A 22,707-nucleotide genomic window follows, 5' to 3' on the forward strand; every position below is an offset into this window, starting at 1 on the left:
AGTCTGTTTATCAATTAAAGAGAGAATAAAGATAAATGATCCGTAAAGAGTGCAAATCCTTTAGTTCCCTCTCTCTTCTCTTCTTCACGACTGTTGCTTGGTGATGGTGGTTGAATGTGGTAAGCATGTGGGAGAGACCTACAGTATGAATGAAAGAGGACTTTGATCCCGCATGAATCTATTTAGCTCTCTTCATCCTCCACCCGTCTTGCTCGTCTCCCTCTTGGCGTGCCAATGGAAATGAATGAGCCTGGCTGTGAAACCTGCGGGCTACAAGTTTCTCTTTCAATTCAGCCGGTAAAGTGTTTGGTAAAAACTCTCATTCCAAGACGGCTTCATTCAAGCCTGCTACTTTGCTGCAAAATGAATGAAGAAGCCACGGAGGAGGCGCGGCCAGAAAAAGCTATTTACTTTACAAGTTGGACCTGAATCCACTCAACGCTACTTCATCAAATACATTACAAATTGACCATTTATTCTCACAAACAGTGTGGAGTCACAGCTTTGCATCCATAACCACAGCAGCTTCTTCAACTGTTGGATTGTTATGAGTGCCAAAGTGGTCAAGAAACACTTGGAACTTACCAACGGAGAAAAGTCTTTTTGGTTTTTTTTAAAAGTCGTTCAAAACTAGAAATGGCAAACAAAACACAAAGGATGAAACAGTGATGTCTCCTGAACAACCCGCCTACCTCCAGAACGACCATAGGAGGTATTTCTACGATCTGTAGCTTCATGAAAACCTACAGTGGGGGAAGCGGTTAACCATCTCTGTGTCTTGAGTCACACAATCCAAAATTGAACCAATTTTGCAAACACCAATGGCAGAACATTTATCAGGATGCTTCCTGGTCACCTCCCGTTACACGTGTACCGAGCACAGCCAACTGGAATGAGGACTCGAGGTCTGTCTAAGCCCAGCTGGACGAATTATATCACTCTGTTGGCCTGGAAACTTGAGGTTTGCCCAGACGAGCTGAAAGATGTTGCAGGGGACAAAGATACTTTTGCTTCGATGCTCTCTAGATTGCTGTCACAGCCCCATTTGAGCAGGAAGCAAAACACAAAACAATCGTTGGAGGCTGTCTACATAGAGTATACAGAGGACGTGATCAAGGTCATAATTGAAAAGATCATTGTGTATATTTCCCTTCACAGTGCAATAACATCTATAAACGCTGCCAGCTAGCAGCGGGCAGCAACGCCATTAACAGTCTCACAAAACTCCCAAAGTTGAAGTACTGCAAAGCGTTCGCCCACCATGGTCACTAAGACCTCCGAATCATGAGCTCCAAATACTGAGTGAAACGGTCACTGCAGTGTTAGGTTATTGCTGGGACAAAAAATCAAAAACAAACAAACAAGAAAACACAGCTTGGTTACATTAAATCAAGCTCAATGTTTTTTCCACTGTATTTTGCACCAGAAGGTAAAATTTAGTCAGTCGTCACTTTTTGGTTGTTTGGTTTTGTGAAAATATAAACACTCTCTACAGGTATATTCTGCACCACAACAAAGAAAACTTTCCAAGCTTAAATTGAAAGGTTATTATGACATTATTTTCCAGGTGTGGACCAACTCAAGATGAAATTGGGCCGTATGTGGCCCCTGAGCTAAAATGGGCTTGACACCTTTGTAGGAAACAGCGCTGTGGCTGACGCTACACCCGAGCAAAAAAAAGCCTCAAAAGACCCCATAGATATTTGATGAAATTCTGGCGCAAACACTCGAAGGAATATATTTAACGCGAGACTTATTTCAAAGCCGGGAGTGAACTGTGCCTTTACATCTTTTACAGGGATCACCAGATGGGAAGCATGTGACGATGTACCACAAATCTCTTCAGTACAACTGAGGGCATTAAAGTTAATTAACTCAATTAGCTACCTAGCGTCAGTTGATAAAGTGTGCCAGCGGCAGTCATTTCAGCCGACTAGAAATGAGAGGATTGTGTTACATGCCTCAATGAGGCATCACATTTTTACATTTCCTTTCATGTCGGGTTGCCCTTCCGTCTCTAGGTGTTGTTGGTGCCGAGATTCCACCTGTGGCTTTGTTCACCATCTGATTGGCTCACTTAAACAAAAATTAAACATACATCTATCAAAAGACTGTATTGTCATTTGTTCTTGTACTATCTATAAGAAAAAGAAAACGTTTGAGAACTTTCTTGTATTTGCCACGTGCATGTGTGTGAGCAGGACGGTGATTGTATACTTACAGCTATCCTCTTCTTCAGAAATGAGCTTGACAACGTAACAGGCGTAGATAAACCCCACCAGCTGGAGACAAAGGGACAAAGAAATAACAGAGTGGATTATCTCATGCAACAGTGAATGAAAGAGGAAAAGAAAGGAGACACAGACGTTGAACGAATAGTTGGAGCGGACAGGAGAAAACAGGTGTTGGTGTAAGTGGAGCAGAACAGCACGGTGGTGTTTTGCTCCAAAATAGAGCACTTGCATCAATGGACACACACACACACACACACACACACACACACACACACACACACACACACACACACACACACACACACACACACACACACACACACACACACACACACACACACACACACACACACACACACACACACACACACACACACACACACACACACACCTGCATCTTCAATGACAAACACAAGGTTAGGCCACATTTTTTATGGTGTTAGAGCTGATCTAATGCATATTTTCAAGTTGTAGAGATATATGTATTAAAAAAAAAGTACTTGCACACAACAAACATCTCTCCACAGTGATGCTGTGGGCAAACATAAGCAAGACTGTGATCACTTAAATTGAATTTTTAGCTCAACTATTCCCTTGATGTTTAAAGTCAAGAGGTAAAAACGTCTTTCTTTCTTTTTGCTGTCATCATATCAAAAACCTTACACCAACACAGTGGATTCTGCTATATCCAGCTTGTAACCAAGAGATCAACCTCACAATGTGCTCACGCTTGAAAATAGTATAAAAGGGACCGTATTTTGGTGCTGATGATTGTTAAAAAAAAGTGTGTGTGAGATATTTAAAACTGATACAGCAGTCCACATAACCACAACACCTTTGCTCTTTGATCCGCTCTTTCACTGGTTGTCTGTTTCCAAGGCAACTGCTACCTAGCAGTGCCGGGGATGCAGAAAGGTGCAGTCAATGGAGGGTCAGTATTTTAGTGACCTTGCTTCCCTGCGATGATCGAAGAGGAAAGCGAGATGAAGAGAGGCGGGAATGTGAGAAGAACGAAGTATAAGGGCGGGTCAGCGACGGAGGCGCACGTGTGTGTTTCAGCGAGGCGTCAGGTTAACAGACGGTCCTGAATGAGGATGCATTATGCCTCAAATAAGGCTTTAAGCATGTGCTAGGTGGGATGACATTGACCTGGTTGGTATTCTATTGACTACCTGGACACATGCCAACACACACAAGTTGCAAATGTGAGGGGCTCCGATTGAGATTCAGTGTATATCTCAAGGTCTCGACCTCATTTAGTCTAAATAATGTTAAGCTCCCACAGCTCCTCTCTCCTCCCTGCTTTTCTCTTACCGTGCCACAATTTCCTTCCTACTCCTCATCCTCTCGAGCATTCCCTTTGCATTCTGTCTTTCCATCTCTGCCTTATTATCCCACCATCTCTGATAAGCAAAGAAACAGCTCTCACCGCGAAAAAAAAGACAATAAAATCTGGTGTTGTGCTGTGTGGGAGCGAATCTCCTTAATGTGAAAACAAAGAAGACATTGCTTCCACTACATGCTCATCAAAAGTAATGTGCAAATCAATTTGCCTGATATAGCAGATATATCGTGAAAAGGCACCACAGGTCACGTACTTGATAAAAACATCTGAGCTGTCATTCCAGTTGACGGCAATATATTATTTGAAAGATTTAGATGACCTCAACTCACAGACCGCCTCTCCTTTCTCCCTGCCAACCATCCCATATTATTCATTTATCAAATTTCACTTGAATAAGACCTTTAATGCTACAAAGTCAAAATGTTGACTTTCAAGAGTTTAGGGGTTGTTTCTTGGCATAAAGAGGAAAAGCTGATCGGCTCCGACCTGCTCTGTCTTTGGCAGGCTCATTGCCTCTGAAAATGACTTTCGGGTGCAGTTTTGTTAGCGGGCCTGAACGCGGTGCACAGAGCCGTGATCAGTACATTTCTCTACACATCAATATCCTGTTAATATTCTCCAAACCCCAAGTATTCTGTTTTGGCATCGCTGCATGTAAACATAATATCCCGTTTACAATAAGTCCGATTACATCTTCCATCCAAGTGAAGAAATCCAAATAAGATAACCGGGGTGCATCAATATTAGCTACAAGACTTTATCTTGTTTATTGCTGGAGTTCTGGGAGTCTGCAGTTATATTCTAACTATTCTGAACATGAAGCCTGCAAACTTTAAGCGTCTGGTATTTCAGGTTTTGAACTGCCCAAACAGCCCCAAAGTAAAGACGAATGTAAAATCTATCACAAAACTCTCCCCACAAAATTCTTATGGCTGAAAGTTGGATCAAAGAACATCTAGCGAACCGTCCGCATCTCTTAGCACACAGTGATGTATTCTGATGAAGCTGACAGTTTGTAGTCCTGCACAGCAGTGACGGGTATAAAAAAGCTTGGGGCAGTCCGATTTATATAGTCTTCAAGTTTCACTGAAAAGTTCACAAACGCACCCAAAATTCAGAATGATGTAATGCATTTTTTTTTTTTTTTAATGATATTAAGCTGGTCAGAGCTTTGGACTGTCAGATAACAGATCACATGTTTGAGCGCTCATTGTGGTTGTGTTCTTGAGCAAGGTACATTTACATCCTAATGGAAGCGGTGGAGACGCATAGAAGATAGAAGATAGGTGGACTACTGGAGGCGCCTGATGCACAGTGTAAAAGAACCTAAATAGCCAAGTTTTGCGCTTCCACAACTCTAATATTCCTCGAGGCATGAATATGAGTGTGTATGTGTGTTTGTCTGTCTGTGTTTACCCTCTAATGGACTGATGACCTTTCCAGTATGAACCTTGGTATCAACTACAGCCCCCCCTATATGTCTTCTTACTTTCCTCATTAGTCATTAGGCATTCTGTTTACTTTTACCCATACCCGTAAATATATGGATTTACATTTTTCACCTCTTGCAAAGCTGTTTTGCAGATACCCAACCCGGTGCAGCACACTGGCATGCGCTCGCTTTTCCCTGTCGTTAGGCCCGCCATGTTTTGTACACAGGCATCCCCAGCTTCTCCTCCTTCCTCCTAATTAACATTTTGATTGGGTCAGGTCAGAGAATGGACCAACCTCCGCCAAGCAGTTGATAGTGGACATATGAAGAGGTGGTGGAACCAATTGTACCTGGAGGACAGAGCTCATTTTGTTTCATGCCTCTGGCGCTGCGAATGTGAGTGTTGAGATTACTCTGTGGTAACTGATCAACCGCTTGGCGGAGGTTGCACCATGTCTGCGTATATTGACTCAAAACGTTTTTACAGGCATCATTGTTGCTGAAGCAAGAGACACTTAATGACTTTAGTGATGTTTGAACGTTTTCTGAAACACCACTAGTAGTGTATCATACGAAATATTGCATTAAATTTCAGGACACCTACTTGTTTCAGTGAAATTGGCCACTAACTGCTTGGAATCAACTGAAACACTTTCACATTGGGAAAAAGTAACGTTTAGAAACACATGTGACATAAAACAAAAGAGAGAAGGCTTTTAAATCTTATGTTTGCTTGGACTGAATATGAATTGAAGAGAGCTACTCCCAGGCTAACCCTAAACCTAACCTTTAAGGTTATCTAGTTACTGCAAGAACAAAAAACAAACAAAAACAAAACAAAAAACAGAGATGTTTGGCTTGACAAGCGGAAATGGAAATAGCAGCACTCCCTGCACTGGTCGGCCTGACAAGCAATAACTTGTACAACGTCTCCACTTCACCTCACAGCACCATGTACCTCATTCAGAGCAGAACCCATTTTTGTGAGGCTTTATGTGCCTTGTGACACGTACTGCACACGCACACACTCGCACACACATTAAACCGTCTTTATCTCATTTCTCAAACATAACTTACAGCAGGTGCTTGTTGCCATGGTAAACACGGCAAATGTGTTTAGCTATGCAACAGTAGGTGAGTAGAACCACGAAGAGAAAGGTAACAGTCCGGGCAATAGACTGTCAGACTGTACATGTCCTTCCTTTCTGCAGTGTTTCCTCCATTCAGAGTCTGAACAATGTGTTCCTGACAAATGTTTTCAATTATAATGACTGTAAATCAGGCATCTAGCGCTTTGGTTACACCTTAAAGGACCTTAAAATGAGGCAATTTGATATGAAGAAATACTGACAAGTCACTCACACGTTTTCTATCTCAGCATCAGCAGCGTCTCGGTGAGTTTATTTTTATGACTCCTATTTGGCTCTCATTCCAGATCAGTCTGCATTAACTGTAATTAAGTGCACTCATTAAATAAAACCAAAATGAAATGGGGTGTTGCAATGGTTAATGTCGCTCCCAAGCAAGCTACAGCAATACCATCTTGGGTTTGATTAGCGCACTCCTCCGACAGAGGCAAATCATTTGGATGAACAGCTGTGATTCACCCACAGGTGTGATTCTCACAACGAATGGTGGGCTTTGTTTAGTTTTCAGCCCTGAGGTAGATTTTAAGCAGAGCAAATGAAAGGATGACTATTAATGGTGATGATTGGTAAATATTATGGAAATCCAACTAAGTTTTCGTGAGAAAATATAGCAAAGTTCACCAACGTGAGCTTTAAGGCTTCAGTAACTAATAACCAGAAACATTACATGTAATCAAACAACTGATAAGACACTGTGGGCTTTGCCTTTCACTGAAAGAAAAAGAAAACTATCCTTAAAAAAACCTATTTCTGTACAAATTGGAACGCAAGAATGACTACAAAGCTCAAACATTCATACAAGGCCACAAGATGAATGAACGGTTTGGATTCAACGGTTCAATTTGTGAACAGCAGCCAAACTTTCATTATGAAAATCTGTTTTGTTTCAGACTTCAGCCTGCACTCTAAATGATACTCCCACGTGATGTGTGGCATGAATAAACTGAGGTGTAATGTCTCAGCCTATTCATTTTAGTGCACCAAAATGTTGTTCTTGTCTGGGAAAGAGACCAAAACAATGAGAAAGACTGGTCATTTTTAAAATAATTCATTTCAGTGGCAGCAAACTGGGCGAAAAATTGAAAGTTTGCTTTTTGCAACAGAATAGGTTTCATATTTTAAGCAGCGGCTGCAAATTGTGCATTGTAAATTTGTGTGTGGGTGGTTATCTGTTTATATCACCATGTGACAGACTAATTACTTCTCCTGTTATTACCATATTGGTGTCGTTTACACAGGTATATACCGTATTTGTCTAGTAAATGACTCCAGGATTATACCCACTCGAAAAGATGCAATGATGCAAATCAATATGGTTTTGTCACATAACAAACACCACGCAGCCTCCACAATCGCTGTCAGTGAGCTTCTGCAGGATAAAGTGGTTGCGGATATCAAATGGATGGATTTTAAACCGGATAGCATCTTTCCACTGCAGATTTCATGTAACCAGTGTCAGTACTGTCAGGATGGATTTCATTTTCATCATGCGGTGGGAAAGTCAGACAGATGACACCTACGCTAAAATGCTCAGGAAATCCTATAAAGGTGTAAGAAGGGCTGCATTTGCAATGTGCAGTGGAGCCAAGCAAATCCCATTAAACTAAAGGAAGATAACTGAATCATCATTTTTTATTTTTTTTTTTCCCCCTCGCAACAATCACGTCCCAAACACTCCCTCAGCAGAGTTTCTGACGGCACCTGGAAGTTTTAAACGCAGCTCAGGGAGAAATTAGCTGAATGTCAAACATCTGGTGTTCAATGAGGACGGGGATTAAGCGCTGTGTTCTGCACAGAAAAAGGAGACCAAAAAGCTCCCGGATTGCATCGTGGGATGAGACCTTTCAGAAAAAGCAAGTGCAGATGCCAAGCGAGGGCATCTATATGTCAGTGGCCCAGTGACGCAGTCTGTCCTCCACCAGGGAGGAAGGTGACGACGTGTTCTGCCAAAACAAATGCAACCGAAATGCGCCGACTTTTCACCATCCCTGTCTGCAGAACATGAAAAAAAAAAAAAAAAAAAAAAAAAAACTGAATGAGCTTTGATGTTAATAAACGCTAGCAATTTCCGGTATGCCGAAGTTGCTTTGCGTGAAACACTGATAGAGTGAGAGAGCCTGTTGCAATGATGAAGATGTCAGATCTACTGGATCAAGCCGACTAATCAGAACAACAGCCCGCGACCGTTCCGTCAACTCTGCAACTCATCCACGGTGAAAACATTCCATAAGCCAGAGCTGCACTCAGAAATCGCAGCCACACTGCAATCAATAATTACATTTAATCACTTTCGTCTAAATGAGTTTGAACTGCTTGAAGCTCGTGCAAAACTGCACACAGCTCACGGCAACAGCGCATGAACCTCAAATTAAGTCAAATGCAGCCTCAACCTCACTCGTCCTCAAAGGATGTTTGTTTTCTTCTTATATGCAAAAATGTTTCCGCTGCTACTGATGCACAAATTATCTGTTTGATAGATTCAGGAGATTCACAATTACAAAAAAACAAAAAAACAAAACAGAAGTTGTAGACGTTCTAAAAATAAGGGAGTAGAGCTTTGGTTGACATTACTTTATTATTTTTTCTCCTCCCTGATCTTTGAACAATTTTTAAAATCTGACTAGATTGTTTGGTTGGATGTATGTGAGTCTAACATGAGGGCAACAACATCATGTTTGAGTCAGTTAAGTTTGTTTAACAACGTGTGCTCACAGTTTGTTCAACATATGTTGATTCAATCTCACACAAAAAAAAAAAAAAAAAAAAAAAGGTCTCCTGCCTCCACCACCTAGGAGTTCCAAGTAGTCTTTATGGTGTAATTGAGAAACATTTTGATTGTGTTTTAATAATGTCTCACTGTGAAAATAAACCGAGCTCATTAAATAAACTCTGCAGGTTTGTGAACACGGTGCATCAGGATTTACGAGGTCATGCAATTAAGTGCAGACGAACAGATTACTCTCACAAGCTGCAGGGTGAGCGGAGGGTCACGGACCGGTTGTCTGAAAGTTTCTGCGGAAAAACATGGTGTCGGATTTTCCACCAGAGATATGTCAAGGGTAGGAGCCAATTTGGGGAACAACATATCCATCTGTGGATTTTCAGTTTAAAGCGGTTGTGGTTTGTTCAGACACTAATAAACAAGGTTGCTGGTGTGGCGCCTGATCGTGGCACACAACTCAACTGAGGATCGGTTTGCACAAAAACCTTTCAAGTGAAAACGCCTTGTTTTTTCTGTGTTCGCTTTCAAAAAGTTTCGCATTTACATGGTAGCATTTTGAAAAACAATGTCCGTTTACACATGAATGGCAGAAACCTTGACGATGATGTAGTTGGCACGCGGGGCCACGAGTTGAAAAGAACAATGCACTTTAACAATGGTGAGATACGACTAAGTTGGATTGCTATTATTGGTGTCTTTCAACTATAAAACTCCCAGGAGGATATGGACTTGGAGTCCTGACACTCTGGAGGGCGCCATTGTTGTTATTGTCCAGCTACTCGTGCATGTGCACAAGAACTATTTACCACAGCCATGCGTACAGCCAAGCCAGAGTGTTTTCAAAAATGCCCGTTTTGCCCCGTTTTCATGGAGACTTTCATGAGTGTTTTCGAAAACTTCCAGCTCGGAAGCTGTTTTCAAAAACGTATGTGTTCACTGGCTCTGAGCAGAGTTGTTGTGTAAACGGACGCCCAAAACGCGACGTAAGTTTTCTGTTTTCAGAAACGTTGTCGAGGCTAAAAAGAAATGACTGGTGTGAAATTGCCCTCAAGATATAATCCATCCGATAAGGATGGTGACAATTTCTGTGACATAAGTGCTCTAAGTTTTAGGATTACTTGCTTTGTGCAGTGCAGCCTCAAAATGTACAAGTTCTGCTCCCAAACAAAAATAAAAGTGGAAAATTTCAAAGATGACTTTATCTACTTTAGCTGACTTTATGCAAATGAGTGAAATTACCTGCAGACAGGCACTCTTCTAGACCACTGGGCCGACAGAACGCCTCGTCTTAGATCTTTCTTTTGTGTCAAAAATAATCTAATTATGACTTTGTCTGTGCTATTAGTGGGAGCACACAAAAAAAAAAAAAAAAAAAAGCTGAAAAACACAGTAATTAAAGAAGTCATGCTTGTGCATTTCCCTACTGTGCAACAGCCTGGCAGTGATGGCCTACATTACGCTGAGCACTGCGTCGATCTCCCAGGAGGAGCCCTCTGCTCCGTCGCAGCACAGACGATCCTCCTACTGTGCAACAAATTGTGAAGAAATTGTAAAAGTCTGAAAAACTAATGAGTCCTCTCGTCAAAAATCACTTGTTCAAACAGTCAGGTGGCAAACCCATCAGTTTATGATGTTACAATTAAATTCACACCACATGAAAAACTCAGAACGACGAGAGGCAGTCTGTGGGAAATAGATGTGAAATGAGATGTTTTCCTATGAGATAAACAGTGCTCTCTGCGGTGGACGTAAGATTTAGTGTGCACTTAGAAGTGGTGCATCATATTAATGTGCAACTCAGTGAGATGGAGACTAAATCAGACAGTCAGTGAGGCAGTGAGACAAGCCAGCAGGTCCATCACATACCCAACTGACCGCCCAGCCAAACAAATTATGCTCTGTTGAAAAACTTGACAGCTGCAGTGCCTCAGTGGCTGCACTTCTTCTACTCTCATACTTATTTTCTTGTCCAGCTCATTCCCATTTGCCTTGATTTTTCTAGAATCGTATGTCACCCCCCCGCCAATTTCTCCTCATCATGAACAAACCAGATAACCCGTTTCTACAGCTTAGGCTCGGACTAACTAAACCCTAACCGCTCACTTAGTCAATTACCGTAAACCAGTCAGCCAGTCGGGCCTGTGAACCTGTCAGACTGGAGAGTGTGTGCTCATGGAGCATGACAGTGTTTCCACACACCAATTACAGTGAGACAGTGGTACAGCTGTGTGGTGGTGGTGGTGGTGGTGGCGGCTTGGCACTACGCCACACTATAAGTACCACTATCGATTGACAGAGAGGCACGGAGAGTGCACGAGGAGAGGAGGCAGTCATGAATAGTGAGGGGAGGGAGGATGAATGATACACTTTCACTTTCCCCCAAAACTTTTCTCGCTGTTTTTCCTGTCTTTTCTCGTAACGATGCGCGCAGTCACATTAAAGCGCCGGTTTGTTTGTTGCGCGCAGGTCGGCATTCGCACGTACGCTGTGAAAACACAGAGCAGCCCGAGATGAAAAGCGGTAGGGCCTCCTTCGTTCCCGATCTTCAATTCCTCTCTCTGTTCTCTCTTCTGATCCCCCTAATTATCACAGTTTGACAGAGCAGGAGAGGCAGAAACACGGAGGGCAAAGGTACGAGACAGGCAGCGGGAAACACAGGGAGGAAAAGCGCTTTGGCAACAATGCAATGAGACACACACACAATTGAGATAGAGGCAGAGTTTCTAAAGCAGCTTATCGTTCGCATTCTATGTTCATGAGGGGAAAGAAGTTGTTCACTTAATGGAGCTGAGATACTTCACTCCAACACAAAGTTGTACAATTATCAAACCCTCTGGAGCAGACGAGAAAACTGCCAGTGTTGTAATACACTTTAGAATACATCAAACTTAATGCACTAGTGAGAGGAATCAATTTGTTAAGTGCATTCATTATGCACACGTTTGGAAAGCAATCACAAACTATAGGAAGTTATAAACTGAAACTACTTGTGTCAATTACACACACAACAAAATGCAACTTTATGCAATATTGCCTTCTCCCCGCCCTTCATCTGCCTTACAATGGTTTGGTCTGTGCTTGCAACCCACTGGCCAACGGCAGAAGAGACCGTGGATCAGAGGAAGCAACTGAGTTTCAGGGAGTGACTACTTTTTAAAAGTTCATTAAAAAACAATGTCTGACACGTGGATTTGATCAATCATCAGATTTCTGTTAGTAGTACCAGTGCCTTTATTTTTTTTTTAACTCAACTGAACAATGTAACACTGTCTGTGATATCAACACAGGATAATCTGATCTAAAAATATATGATTATTACAATAAATTGGGTTAAATTTAATAGAATCAATTGATGAATTTTTACCATTCCAGTTGCATTAATATGCTTTACTGCAGCAAATCTAAGTGCAACTTCTTTCGCATCCCCGACAGAGTTCTCAGTTCATTGTCTCCCCAACAATGAGCCACATTTCTGCCCCATGAAACATTTTTCATTCTGCATTTTCAGTTCAGATTTCTTCATATTGTTCATTTCTTCATATTTTTCGATCACAAAGAGTGTTTAATCACTCAAGGAAGTGTTCATGATGTATTGAATATCAATGTAAACATACAAAACAGTTATTCTCCTGACTCACAATAGCCGTTTGGCGTTTGCAATACTTTAAATACCCCATGTAAAGAAAAAATACAATTCCACAGTTTTGTGAGTTGAATAATTGTTCCATTAGGACTTGATCTTTGTGAAATAATTGACCCCCCCAAAAAAAAAAATCCTCCCTTGTCATATTTCCTTTTGTAAAGCGGTGTTAAATATCTCAGATGAATTATCCTGCGTGTGAGATTTACAGAGCGTCTCCTTTGTGCCAATAGTGTCACGGATCAAGGGGGAACCCAAAAGTAGAATAGTAGGCAAAGTTGAATGAGTTCACTATTCGATTCAGGTTTTCACAAGCAAGCGAAGGTATCCAGAGGGTGATCCAACAATAGTAATCAAAACAAGAGGTTCAAAAAGTTGCATTTTCAGCGTCTTCGAAGCAGGGTTGTTACGGAAAGTGGCGCCAAAAACACGAAGGAAGTTTTGTGTTTTCACGTGAAAATGTTGTCGTGCAAATGGGGCTTCAAGCCAGCTTAAACGTTTATTCACTTTGATAACAGCAGACAGGGAAGCCCCGTCACTGTTTGACGTAAGACCACAGATTTAAACCCACAATAAAGATTGCTTGAATGCTTATCTCTCATTCGAGACAGACCAAAAATGCACAGGTTTAGGGAATGGCAGTCTTTTGACTGGGGCGCAGTCTTTCGAAACTGAAAAAACAACACTGACTTGCTTTGAAAGCATATTAAGACTAATTCATTGTCTGAACTACGGCTTCATCCTCTCATACATGATGCCAACAAGCATAGTCAAGATACATTTATGTGTAGCTTCTCCTTTAATAAAGACGCTTTAAGATCGGTTTGATCTCCAGTAATTACACACTTCTGGTAAAAACATTTGAAAGTAAAGGGGGTATGTTACAGATTTGATTGACATTTTCAGCAGCTCCAATGTTATATAGAGCCGGTGCTGCGGTTGGTGCTGAAGAGGCTCATTATGCTGCATTTGCATTTCTATTGAATATACAGTCAGTAGACACCTGCAAGATGAGCCATCAGGCATTTGGCTGATTTACAGTTAAAGAAAAACAAGACATTTAATGTGATTTTTGACAATAGCGTGACACAGAACAAGAACTAACTTGAGAACAAGCCCAGAGACACGAGACAACAACTCTGAAAATCTATTTTCCATTTCATGGGGACTTTAAAATCGCAAAAACATGCTTTGTAATTGTTGCGTACCCAGCTGTGAGTACAGGTCATTCCTGTTAGTATAAAGCCTTTCTAAAGCCCTAATCCTACAGTGTGAGTCCTACACACAGATACTTGAGTGTGAAATTACATTGCTTTTCAAAAAGTGCTTATTTAGCTGAAGTACTTACAGCCAGGAGTATCTGCAGCGAGGAATGAGCCACCTCGATGAACTGAAAATCCATCAGGCAGCCAGATATAGATATATATCGGTGGTCCTCGGGTGCCCAGGAGGGAGGAGGGGTGATGGGTGTCACCCTGCACCCCGGGCCGTTCTCCATCCACCAGGAGCGATGCATGGAGAGGTTGAACGTCAGGACAAGGTCGGAGTCCTGGTGAGACACGGGGAGGAAGATAAACAGAGTGAAAGAGGGTTAAATTACATCCTCAGACACAGGCTGAATGTCAGAGCAGGTTTTAACCGAGTTTTAATTAAAGCCCAACTGTTTGTCATGACCAGGTCTGGGAGTCAGACACAGAGGGAGAGCTAAGAATAAATGCCAGATTTATACCTCTAATAGTTCTGGATCACTCACATTAGATGTGACTCATGTCCACGGAGGGTTAAAGTAAGAGCTATAAGACAGAGACGTATAAAAACAATGGCAAGAGGTTGAAAAGAAAGAAAGGGAAAAGAACAGAGGCACAAAAAGAAGAGTTTGAGTCACATTAAAAGCTGTTGTATCCACTTTGTATTGCGAAGTAATGAAAGGGTCAGTAATTAAACTGTTTTGGTTCCAGTTTAGCTCTTCTGGTGTATTTCGCCTCACGCAGGGCGATCCCAAAAACTATGACTGTCATTAAAAATTGAGAGGCGTATTACTGTGGATGTGACAATTTTAATGAGGGCGTTTATGGCACGTCTACATGGTGCTAGAACGATGGAGACTAAAGTCATTGACCCAGTTTGAATTATCTTCACTGTCACCGGATGGATTGCCATGAAATTTCGTCTAAACATGAGGCGGTTAATCTTAGCATTGAGTCGGGTGTATTGTATTTCACATCATGTTGGGAAGAGATAGTCAGAGAAGAGAAGAGACCGAGGATGATAAACAATAAGGTTCAGAGGCTGTTTGGCATGCTCATTCCTGACAGGCCGTATGCCAAAAGGTGCTGCATCACCAAATCCCACCAAAAGACTCGATGAAGGATTCTTCAGAAGGAAAACTCCTTTAATGAGATCATCTTTAAACATGCATTAAGTGCATTCTGTTTGTTTGTCTTCAAAAAACCCACAATTCTATGGACACCTTCAGCAATCCCCAATCCTGGACAACTTTACATATCGTAATGGTGCAAACTTAAGATAAATATATATAGCATTTTGATACCTTTGTTGTATCTTCACGGCAGATTTAAAAACAAATATACTACTTCAGCAGTCTCAAAACTATTTAGTCCCATATACACACATTAACTAAGCAATGACACCTTGCCTTGTGTTTGCATGCCTTTCAGAGTGATTAGGTGTTTTTCAAAACTTTGACACATGGGAGAAATGAGGAGTCAGACTACTGACATGAGATTGAAGTTAGAGATCATCAGGGAAACTCAATACGCAAGCATAACCCCAGAACTGACCAGAACTGCACTATTATGCACAATATTAGAGAATATATGAAATATGAAAGAGAATTGTAGGAGTAAGGTGCATTTAAACTAACTCATGACAGTATAGATGTAATATTCATTTTTTTCCACAACATAAAATCTAAAATAAAAGGTTTGTGCAAACTTGTGAACATTATACCGTCATGTCATATGTATTTCGCTATCAATTCATTTTTTTGTTATACAACACATTGTTCACACTTGATGAAACACTTGATGAACAGAAAAGCAAAGTTTGCCCTCAGGTCCGGCTCATTTTATGCTCGGACTGACCAAAACATGTAAACAAAAAGACTTTCTGGGCTACTGAAGTATATTTTCACTTTCATAACTCCTACAGAAGTGCAATGTGCCAGCCTGAATGCACTGCAGTGCATATATAAATACTTGCAGTATTTTTTTTTACCAAACTGAACGTTCAAAAACGGCTTAAAAATGTATAAAGTCAAAATAGCGGCAGAAATCCCTCTGTTGCACACATCAGTTATAATCTGCTGCGAGGATCCGACACTTCTGAGGCCCGTCACATCCTGTCTTTGGTCTGTTTAGGGGTCTTTGGTCCGGGCTGCGTGCAGGCTTCAGTCAAACTTCAATCAAACTGCACCACGGTGTGTTTGGAAATCAACATTGTTTGAACAGCGGGGCTCGGTAGGCTCGCTTTGTGCCCACCAGGGTTAGAGACACTGCAGCGTTCACACTTCCGCAAATGGACCACATTAACAGAACAACTGTACCGTGTTTCACTTTAATTGGACCAAAAGTATCAACATACTTTCAATTTGCAATCTTATGTCATCCAACAAAAATAACCTTTGGCTGCGTCCTCCACATTTGTGTTACAACCCCCCCAAAAAATGTTATGAAATGGGTATTAATGGAAAATTAATGTTTTTATATATGAGATTTGTCAGATGCATGATTTGGCTTAACCTTTGTCAATTTTCTAATTTTGCTCTACAGACATTTTGGTGTTTCTTCTGTCATTCAGTGTGTCGACCGCAGCAGTAACCGTCTCCTCACTGGTACAGATGACTTGTATGTACGTTGACCACATCACGAACGACTCCTGCAGCGACAACGCAGATAATCTGCACAGCCTCATTTTCATTTATTTTAATCCTCAAAGCCTTAAAGACGCACAATGAATCATCTGCGACGTGTCTCGCTTTAGATAATGTACCTATTAATGGCCGAGGAACATACATCGTTCCGTAGACAGCAATGTGAACCATGTGTTTTTAAAATCATGACGAAAGATGAAATCGCCTTTTACTGTGGGCAGTTTCACCAATATAGGGAAGAATTTTTGACTTTTTTGGATTTAGTTAGCAAAGTTTAATTACTTTTCAGAGTCAAGATGAGCTCCAACTGCGATTTGATGTTACTATAAAGGCAGATAAAACCAAAAAAAAAATAGGTGAACAAACCAGTCACTCAATAATATGAGAGTTCACTCATTTTTAGATTAAATCAGTTTCAGTGATTGAAGTCAATTTGTGTCTTATAAAGCACAAGTCTTTAAAGCTTTAATTCTTCCACTGACTTCAACATCTCACTCAACAATGTCGGTTTCTTCTCTGTTCCCCATTTCATCTTAACCTGTAACTCTTATCCTCCCAGCACATCCACAGCGTTTGTTCCTGTTCTCTCTCTATTAATTTATAGCGTAGTCTCTTTCTTCTCTCTCTCTCTCTCTCTCTCTCTCTCTCTCTCTCCCTTCCTTTTTCTTTCCCCGGTCTCTCTCTATTTCAGCATAATGAGTAAATGCCTCATTAGCACAGAACTCTGATTAATGCCGTCTCCCCTTGTTGTGCTCCTCTTTTTAATGAGTAAAATCTCTCTAAATTTCTCCCTCTCTGCCATCACTCTCTCTCCCTGTCACTGCCTTGCTCCATATCTTTTCTCCCTGTCTTCATCTCTTTATATTTCATTCCTTCCTGCACCTCAGTCTTGTTCCTGTTTCTGTTTCTCACTGTCTCTCGCTCTCCTTTAAAAGGGGTTACGAGAGGGGCAATAATTATTTCAGCACGGCATCATCCATCAGTATTTTCGTGAGGACCCTCTCGAAAAATCAAACACACACAAACAGTGGCACTCAGTGAAAATCAGAATTTGGCCTCGTGTCATGAAGACCTGGCAGGATTTACGGCTACTGACTCGGCGATATTCCCTCACTCCGCGGAAGCGTTGAAAGTGGACGTGGCAAGAAGAATGTGCTCCAACTCGGCCGAGTTTTTTGGCACGGTGAAATCAGCAAACCGCCTATGGAATATGTAACTTCATACAACTTTGAGCAAAAGGCGTTCATCCATTTTCTATGTGACTTCAGGGCCTCGGGAGGCTGGAGCTGATCCCAAAAACCGACTGGAGGTGAAGGCAGAGACAGTCTTGATATGCCAGGGAGAGCGCTCACCACCACATCACCGTGTGGCCGAGTAACAGATAAAACAACACACTTTACATCTTTGTTTCTGACCCAGAGTATTTCACATTATATCATAATGTTTAAAAATGAAATAACCACTCATAGCAGTTCAACTGGGCTGATCATCTGTCCCGAATGCCTCCGTAGCTCATTATCAGCAACATCATCAACAAACTAAATGTGATGGATTACCAGAAAAAGGTGCACTGGTTGTATTTTGCTTCTATATATCCTTTAAAAAAACTCTCAGCAATAAGCTTAATTAGAGCAGTCACCCAGATTTATCACAGTTTAGAAAACAAATTCATTATTTTCGTTTCTATTTAGCCCACGTTGTGTTTTTGTACATTGGCAGTAAAATGGAAACTGTACGTATCTCTCCTCTAAACAAAGCACTTATTTTCCAATGGTAAAGGACATTGATAAGCTCTTATAATACCAGACTACTCTACAAACATGCCTTTCCCACATTTACAAAGAATATGTTGTATGCCATAAATAATTGTTGAATTTACGTGTGAAATCTTTATCGGTACCCCTAGGTTCAGTATTAGGACTGTACCGTCAAAATAGCACATCTCAAAAAGTTTATCAATTTAATTAAACTTTAAAGCTCAGTCTGCTGAATTTAGTAGATATTGCATTTTGAGGTAGATGATGTACACTTGTTGGTGCAACAGTGACATGTCATCAACACATCATAGCTGTCAATTGGTTGAGTCTGGGTGGTAGAATTATTTAGGGGAATTCTGAAAAAAAAAATGCTCTCCATTCATCCAGCTGCAGCAAAACAGCAGCAACAAGACACTACAAGCACGGACAAAAAAAAAAAAAAAAAAAATGATATGGGAGGAAAAAACAAAACAGAACAAAACAAAAACATTAAAAAATGAATCATATTTTTTATCATATCGAACAACAATCCCAATATACGAGTTGTGGTGTTCACAACCTGCACAACAGATTTTGGAGTCAAAGCTCAAAATGACTCTGCGCTCACCCGCAGAATACAAAACAATTAAATTGCAGCTGTGTGCTGGCATTGATATATTGATCTTATGTGGTGGAATTTACGTTGCAATGCAGCATTTAACCCACTAAGAAGATGAAGCCATGGCCCCAAAATAATCTTGAGATATCAATCTGTCTGGTGATGAATGGGCTGTTTGGTTTGCAACCTCAAACAAAACATATTGGTTTGTATTCAGCTCTAACTGTGTGTGTGTGTGTGTGTGTGTGTGTGTGTGTGTGTGTGTGTGTGTGTGTGTGTGTGTGTGTGTGTGTGTGTGTGTGTGTGTGTGTGTGTGTGTGTGTGTGTGTGTGTGTGTGTGTGTGTGTGTGTGTGTGTATTCCTCACTCAGCACCATTTCTGACCGTTTTCCAGCCTCTTCTCCTCCACATATTTCCTGTCCTCTGTCAACATCTCTCATCTGTATCACCTAAATAACAGACTCTCTGTAACCCTATCCGTCCTGGATGAACTCCTACTCTCGAAACTCTGAAGCGTATCCTCACCCTAAAATTGAATCAATTCAGTAATGAGGATTTGCTCTCTGTTCCCATAATGTGACCGTTTGAACAGAATTAAGACCCCACGATATTACAAAGTACCTGTGCCACACACAAAGACACACACAATATCACACACAGTCTATAATTTCCCGTGTGTGAGTTGAGGATCATGCACTCGTGCTCTCAGGTCTTTGTCTCTGACTGTGGGCTGGAGCCGCTTCAATGAACCACATCTGCTTTCCCTCCATCGTTCTCTCCACACCTCCCAGTCTCTATCCTGCTTCCTCCACCATTCCTTTCTGCCTCTATTTCTCGCTCTTGCTCAATTTCCCCTCAATTTCCCACCTCCATATTTTCCTTTGTCTTCCAGTCCCAAGGGGCAAAGGAGCGTAGGGGGGAAAAAGAAAAAAAAAAAGATCATCCGGAAAGGTTTTTCCTCCGATGGTCTGACCGTAAATGAGGACGGAATTCCTTTTCAAAGCTACAATAACAGTCTGGCATATCTACATCTGACAAAACGGTGTAAACCTTCAGAATCTGAGCCAGGGATAAAATATGAATGAGGAACTATTTGCCAACCGTTTTGATCATTGTTGATTGAAGATGTGGTTGTTACAACCCAGTTTTTATTCATGTTATTATTTTTTCTTGTAAGAATCCAGCCACTAAACAGTTTCTGGAAAGGTTTCTGCCAAATGCGACATTTTATTAGTTTCAAGTTAATGAAAAAAAAAACAAAAAAAACAACTGACCTTAAATAACAGTGTTCAAGGCAGTGAAAATAACTGAGATAATTTCATTTTTGAATGGATGAATGGATAAATGGATGGACGGTTGGAGGGTATTAGGATCGGAGCGCCAGTTTTTTCCCCATGAGTGCCTTAGCATCTGCTTCCTGGACACACGTTCCAAGCACAGGTGTGAGTATGTTATGAGGATCCTTATGATGCACACTATCCCAACATCTAAACCAACAGCTTTTCACACGCTCCAAACATACAATGAATACATGGTACGGCGGGCAGGAGGTGAGGAAACCCGACAGTAAATTAAAAATAAATCTGATGAGGATCAACAGTCAACCACATTCTCAGTCCATTCATTAGGCAGCTGATGATCACATCTAAGGGCATAAATTCAGGCTCAGGGCAATATCAGCATTATTCTCTCTAAAGTCAATTTCTCACTCTATTTAACTGAACTGTCATCTCTATTTGTGGCTCTATCCCAGTTTCTCTCATCTTCTCTCTCTATGTCGCTCAGTTTATGTTATTTCACACCCATATAATCAGTCATGGTGTATCTCTCTACATTGTTTTGCCATGATTTCCCACGGGTGTTTGATGAGGCCTTAACCCATAATGCCTAAGGCATTTCTCTCCTATCAGATTGGGTGGGGGTGTTTTGGAATTGCTTGCTTGTGTGTGTGTGTGTGTGTGTGTGTGTGTGTGTGTGTGTTTGTGTGCGTACGTATGTGCGCGCACGTGTCCTGAGGGGGTAAGTAGAGATGAAGTCTGTTTCAGATCCAAAACCTGACCTTAACCATACTAAAGCCATTACCAATTCCAATCAAATGCCTCAACGCAGCCACTCCAACTCTTTCAACCGCTGACATCAGTGGGCCAATTATAGTGCTTTTACAAATACCTCAGGTGGAATCCACAATTTCATGAAAGCGAGAGGGCACTAATAGAAGCTTTCAATGGGTTAATTGTGTGTGGGGGTTTATTTTACAAACCCTCCAGCAATGAGTCAAAATCCCAGGGGAGCATGTTTTGATACAAAGCAAGAACTGAAGATGTGTTTGCACCACAACAACAAAAAAACAACAAGCTGCATTTTAATGCTGCGCTTATCAACAGTTTTATATTAATCCTATTTTGTCCTCATTAAGAAAAGATCAGTGGAATGATATTCCTTTGTATTTGTTTTATTTAACGCAACATCGTTAACAACACTGAAAAGGCCAATTGAGTTGTCGTTTTTCTTAATGTCGCCGAGAAGAGTTAAGACGACTCAGTCAGGTTGGACTGAAGCTCAACAAAGATGCAGTGGCTCAAAACATGCAGCCACTAAATGGTTCGTTTGGGATGAAAATTACATAATCAAGTATCTCATCTATATCCTATAGATAAGCAATTTCTTACTTAAACAGCTGACTGATCTTTATCCTTCATCTACAGATGGCCTGCTGCCACATTGTGTGGCGAAGAAGAAGGACCTGAAGCAGGTGGTGAGGACGGCAGAGCTCATCAGAAACTAAGTCTCACCATTAACTGTTAGCTTCCACCCCAAGCAACCATATCACCCGCCCTCCTCCTCTCAGACGCACACAAACACACACATCTACCTTGATTTACAATAACCCTCCATCCCGCTGTATTGATTTTGCACCACTCATTATGATTCTTCATCTCATTCCTGCCTGCCTAAACTACTAAGCACTTTCTTGTCTTTCTGAAACAACAACAATAAATTGTATTCTTATTTTGATCCTTTCAAAGTGCTTAATTCAAATTATAGAGCGTATTCAGGCTTAAGTTTCAAGAAGTACTAATGTGCAGGCTGTCAGCACTTTAGCATGTACATGAGAGTCAAACTATCATTTGCATAGTGCAACTAAATCCATCACAATAAAGGAAATTCACCCAGAGACACCATCTGAACCCCAGGACAAGTCCTACTGCAGGAGTCAAGTCACTTAACTACATTACCTGCTGCGGCATACAGCCAATCTGTGTGTTCACTCAGCTTGTTCTGTTTAAACAAGTCAAAACAAACTGTTGTTGCTGCACGTGAAACTATACAGTTACAATGAATAATCAAATTAAATCAGCAGCAATAAAAGCTTGGGGCTTAAATGATAAAATTGGCTGGTAGAAATGTCCCACTGGAGATATGTTGATGAAAAAAAAAATGAAAAAAAAAGGCAATTTCATGCTATGATTCCAACAAATGCATCCATTGATCAAACACAGTCAGGGCTGATGGATTAACTCAGTGAAACAGAGTGGATGTTTTAACTAGAATGCCTATGATTAAACGTGCGGGATCGTCTCATTCATCCTCTCAATCGCTGGTGCTGAGTGATTACTGAGGGGAGTAAAATTAAGCGACTATTAGCATTCAAACTGGCCCAGGCAATCTCCTCCTTTTCTTTCTTGTACTTTCTTCCAGGATGAATTGGGTTGTTTGCAGTTTGATTTAGTATCATATTTCTTATCCACTTTATCCTCCGGTAACTGACAACATTATCTACTGATTTGAAATTGGTATGAGAGGCACATTAGATTTTTTTTTATTCTATTTTGGCTGTGCTGTGTTAGATAGCTATCTCATCATCCTGAGAGGTTTTGTGAAGGCCAACATTCTCGATGTTTCTACGTTTTGTTCCCACTATCCCTACATTTCCTGCTTT

The 22,707-nt window shown here is 41.1% G+C and overlaps 1 protein-coding gene across 1 annotated transcript in view; it reads right to left on the reverse strand.

The window, feature by feature from the left end:
• The window catches only part of nkain2 (sodium/potassium transporting ATPase interacting 2), a gene marked incomplete at both ends in the record, with an annotated part of 82,380 nt that overhangs the window by 4,924 nt on the left and 54,749 nt on the right, over positions 1 to 22,707 (reverse strand). The window contains 2 exons of the mRNA XM_080490619.1: positions 2,222 to 2,282; positions 13,870 to 14,070. Coding sequence (XP_080346745.1) covers positions 2,222 to 2,282; positions 13,870 to 14,070 — 262 coding nt within the window. The remainder of the gene's footprint in view (positions 1 to 2,221; positions 2,283 to 13,869; positions 14,071 to 22,707) is intronic.

This window comes from Lipophrys pholis, assembly GCF_963383615.2.
Source record: "Lipophrys pholis genome assembly, chromosome: 21".
Lineage (NCBI taxonomy): Eukaryota > Metazoa > Chordata > Actinopteri > Blenniiformes > Blenniidae > Lipophrys > Lipophrys pholis.